Source organism: Gouania willdenowi, unplaced genomic scaffold (genome assembly GCF_900634775.1).
Source record: "Gouania willdenowi unplaced genomic scaffold, fGouWil2.1 scaffold_261_arrow_ctg1, whole genome shotgun sequence".
Classification (NCBI taxonomy): domain Eukaryota; kingdom Metazoa; phylum Chordata; class Actinopteri; order Blenniiformes; family Gobiesocidae; genus Gouania; species Gouania willdenowi.
This window is the reverse complement of record NW_021145019.1, coordinates 328,990-332,494: the sequence shown is the minus strand read 5'-3', so window position 1 is coordinate 332,494 and position 3,505 is coordinate 328,990. Positions and strand designations below refer to the sequence as shown.

Genomic DNA, 3,505 nt, shown 5'->3' with positions numbered 1-3,505 from the left:
AGAGGGGGCGGGGTATGGAGTGTCTCATTTACATTTAAAGAGACAGCACCAAAACGAGTTGCTCTCAGAAGCACATCAGAAAAGGGGTGGAGCTATATTAATGAGGAATTCAGACCCAAGCATTGCAGTTCAGCTTTATATAGACCATAACTGTATGATTTATATGTAAAAAGGAAGGATTTAAAACCATGATATGTCACCTTTAAAAGTGATTAAAGTAGCGTCAGCCACAGGATGTTTAGTTACATTCACTATGGATCATTTCATGGATTCATTTGGTTTGGTTTGTTCTCTCTCATAAAAACATCCATACAGTGCTTTGGTTTGTTTTCTGAAACAATATTAAAAGATTTTAATTGCAATTTTGTCAAATATTTTACGAGCAGTGAGAGGAAAGTTACTGTACAACACATTAAATCCACAGTTGCTTTTTTACTTTATTTAAATAATTGTTTAACTTTTGATAAAAATGGTGTAAATTGTGACCCAAGAAAGGCTCATGATACACTTTTGAAAACAATTTATTCTCTAAAACAAATGCTGTAAACTTTGGTAAGATTTACTTAAAGAACAATGTTTATTATTTTCTTTTTAATATTCATTCAAGTTACATATTCCACTATCTACATTAGAAATCTCTATTGATAGGTTGAAAATCTTCTTACCATTGAAAATATCAATAAATCACAGTTTTGTTTCACTGTCACACATAAAATATAAATAAGTTGCTTCAGAAAGAAAAGAAAAAAAAAAACAGAATATATTTCAAACAATTTACATTTGAGATATTTTTTTACATTCACATCATGTTTTTGTTGAATGTGTCTTTAAATTAAATAATGTTGCATGCAAGGAGAGAAGAAATAAAAAAGTTGAGTGGGTTCATCTTCTTTAAAACTGATCATTGTTTCCTCAAAAACGACACTTCTCAGTAGTTTCCCCAATATTCAGTGTTTCTTCCAATATTTCATTTATTGACACTGTAAAGAAAAAAAGAAGAATCGCTTAAACTTTCTTATTGCAAACAAAAACATTTCATTCTAATAATACAATAAAGTTAAATGTTGAAATGAGTCTAGATATGTATTAGTAATGTGATGTACTGTATGTCCTTAAAATGATTATGTAGTAAAACTTTATTGATCATATTAAAGTTTAAAATATACAATGAAATGATTTCTGTCCCTTTAAGAGAAGCAGTGTGTGTGTTTCACGAAAGTATTTAATACTTTCTCTTTATTTACATCTAACATTTACTGTATAAGTGTCTACTTAGGGAGGATTCCATCTCTATAGATCTACAAGTATCTGTAAATATAAACAATAACAGTAATGTCTGTCATATTTAACTTGTATTAGGTTAAGGTTAAATTAATTTATGGAGTTTCTTTTCTCTTTATGAGGATGAGGTTTAGATGGTTCTTCTCTGTCTGAAGGCTTTGTTCTGTTCTGTTCACTCCTTTATGTTGGTTCCTTAACTTAAACGGACATGAATCCAGCCCATGTTTGACCCCCACCCACATGTTTGACCCCCACCCACATGTTTGACACCAGCCCACAAGTTTGACCCCAGCCCACATGTTTGACACCAGCTCACATGTTTGACCCCCACCCCATTGTTTGACCCCCACCCACATGTTTGACACCGGCTCACTTGTTTGACACCAGCGCACATATTTGACCCCCACCCACATATTTGACCCCCACCCACATGTTTGACCCCCACCCACATGTTTGACCCCTACCCACATGTTTGACCCCAGCCCACATGTTTGACCCCCACCCACATGTTTGACCCCAGCCCACATGTTTGACCCCAGCCCACATGTTTGACCCCAGCCCACATGTTTGACCCCCACCCACATGTTTGACCCCAGCCCACATGTTTGACCCCAGCCCACATGTTTGACCCCCACCCACATGTTTGACCCCCGCCCACATGTTTGAACCTATAATAAAATATTGTGGGTGTTTTTATGAGCTTTATAAAAAGTCATGTTAAAGAATCATGACTCATCAAACACTAACCTGAGGTTCATTGTTTCATCATCAAAAACTACAGACATTTGTAAAGGACGAGCAGCAGCAGCATGATTAGGATTTATCGAGTCATGATTAGGATTTATCAAGTCATGATTAGGATCCATCGAGTCGTTTTCTTCTCCAAAAGCCTTATGATGAATATTTGTCTGAAATAAAAACAGTTGCAATGATTCTACGACTCAGGAATCAAAGCAACAAACACACATTATAAATCAGCCACAAAATGTGGGAACAATTTGTCAACAGTAATATATTTTAAAATAAAATAAAAATATGCACGCACACACACCTGGTCCAGATCATCTGTATTGATCAGGTCTCCAGATATTGATCGATGTAGCTCCAGAGCTAAATCCTCATCAATGTTTCTTAATCCTGCCTGAGAAATAAATAAAAACACGTCTAAATGTTTTAAAGGTTTGTCAGTTTGGCCTAAAACATTTATAATATCAGCTGATTTAAAACACTTTAGTACAGGTACCAGTTGGTTCTGACTATGTTCTATTGATCTACAACATTTAAATAACTTCACCTCAACGACTAAAGATCAGATTAGATTAACACTTAAAACTTACTTGTATTTCATTAGTTGCATTTTTCTCGGTTGGACGACAGCCGTAATATTCCTCCTGCCTTTTCTTCAACTTTCTGAAGTAATCCTGGATTAGAAAAGTAGCATAAAATTTCCCCACGGTCACTTCATCATCTGTTGAAACACAAACACACAAAAAATGTCAGAGTCACACACACACTGAACTAGTGGAGACCAACATGTTTTTATAAGGGGGGAGGGGTCTCTGAGCTCACCTGTAATCATTCATTCAAAGATCATTTTATGAAATAGTTCCATTAATGTCAGATATAGGTCAACATAATGTTGTAGACATACACATGTAGAACCACACAAAGCATTCCTAGGTGTATGAAATATATTGAATAAAACATAATGTGGATAAAAATGTCTCCGATCCATTTTTCTAGAACCACAGAGTGTCTGTTTTATGTCATGGTGAGTTTCCGCGAACACTCTGATGAGCGTGTCCCTTTAAATGTTGCCACCGCAATGAATTGTGGGTCGTCATTATGTGGTCTCCTTTGGTAAAGGATGTATCAGTGTTTCCTAGGCTAAAGGAGGTTAGAAAGGAAGTATTGAGCCTCTTTCCTTAGCTCAAAAAGAATTGGAATGCTCCTCATCATGGCCGCCACTTAAACACTTTCTGGGTTAAAGAAAAGTGGATAGGAAAGGAGATAGGAGGGAATATTAAGACACACCCACAGAGTCACGCAGTGTGTGAACCTGACTTTATACTATAAGGACAAAAACCACATTCTGCACCTGTTGAAACATGAAACACTTCTAAATATAAACTAAAGCCTAAAAACACAGTTTTCTGCTGAATATGAAGTCGTGTTTTGAAATAAATCTTGTTCAACTATAGAAAATGATTTTAAAATAATTTGT

The 3,505-nt window shown here is 35.5% G+C and overlaps 1 protein-coding gene across 2 annotated transcripts in view; it reads right to left on the bottom strand.

Moving 5' to 3' along the window:
* Positions 1–733: 733 nt before the first annotated feature.
* The window catches only part of LOC114459105 (dihydropyridine-sensitive L-type skeletal muscle calcium channel subunit alpha-1-like), a 25,102-nt gene continuing 22,330 nt past the window's right edge, over positions 734–3,505 (bottom strand). Inside the window, exons 20-23 of one of the 2 annotated variants that reach the window (XM_028441467.1) lie at positions 2,619–2,749; positions 2,327–2,422; positions 2,029–2,189; positions 734–980 (exon numbers count right to left, since the gene is read on the bottom strand). In XM_028441467.1, coding sequence (XP_028297268.1) covers positions 968–980; positions 2,029–2,189; positions 2,327–2,422; positions 2,619–2,749 — 401 coding nt within the window. In that variant the 3' untranslated portion in view covers positions 734–967. The remainder of the gene's footprint in view (positions 981–2,028; positions 2,190–2,326; positions 2,423–2,618; positions 2,750–3,505) is intronic. The other variant, XM_028441468.1, reaches the window with a different exon arrangement.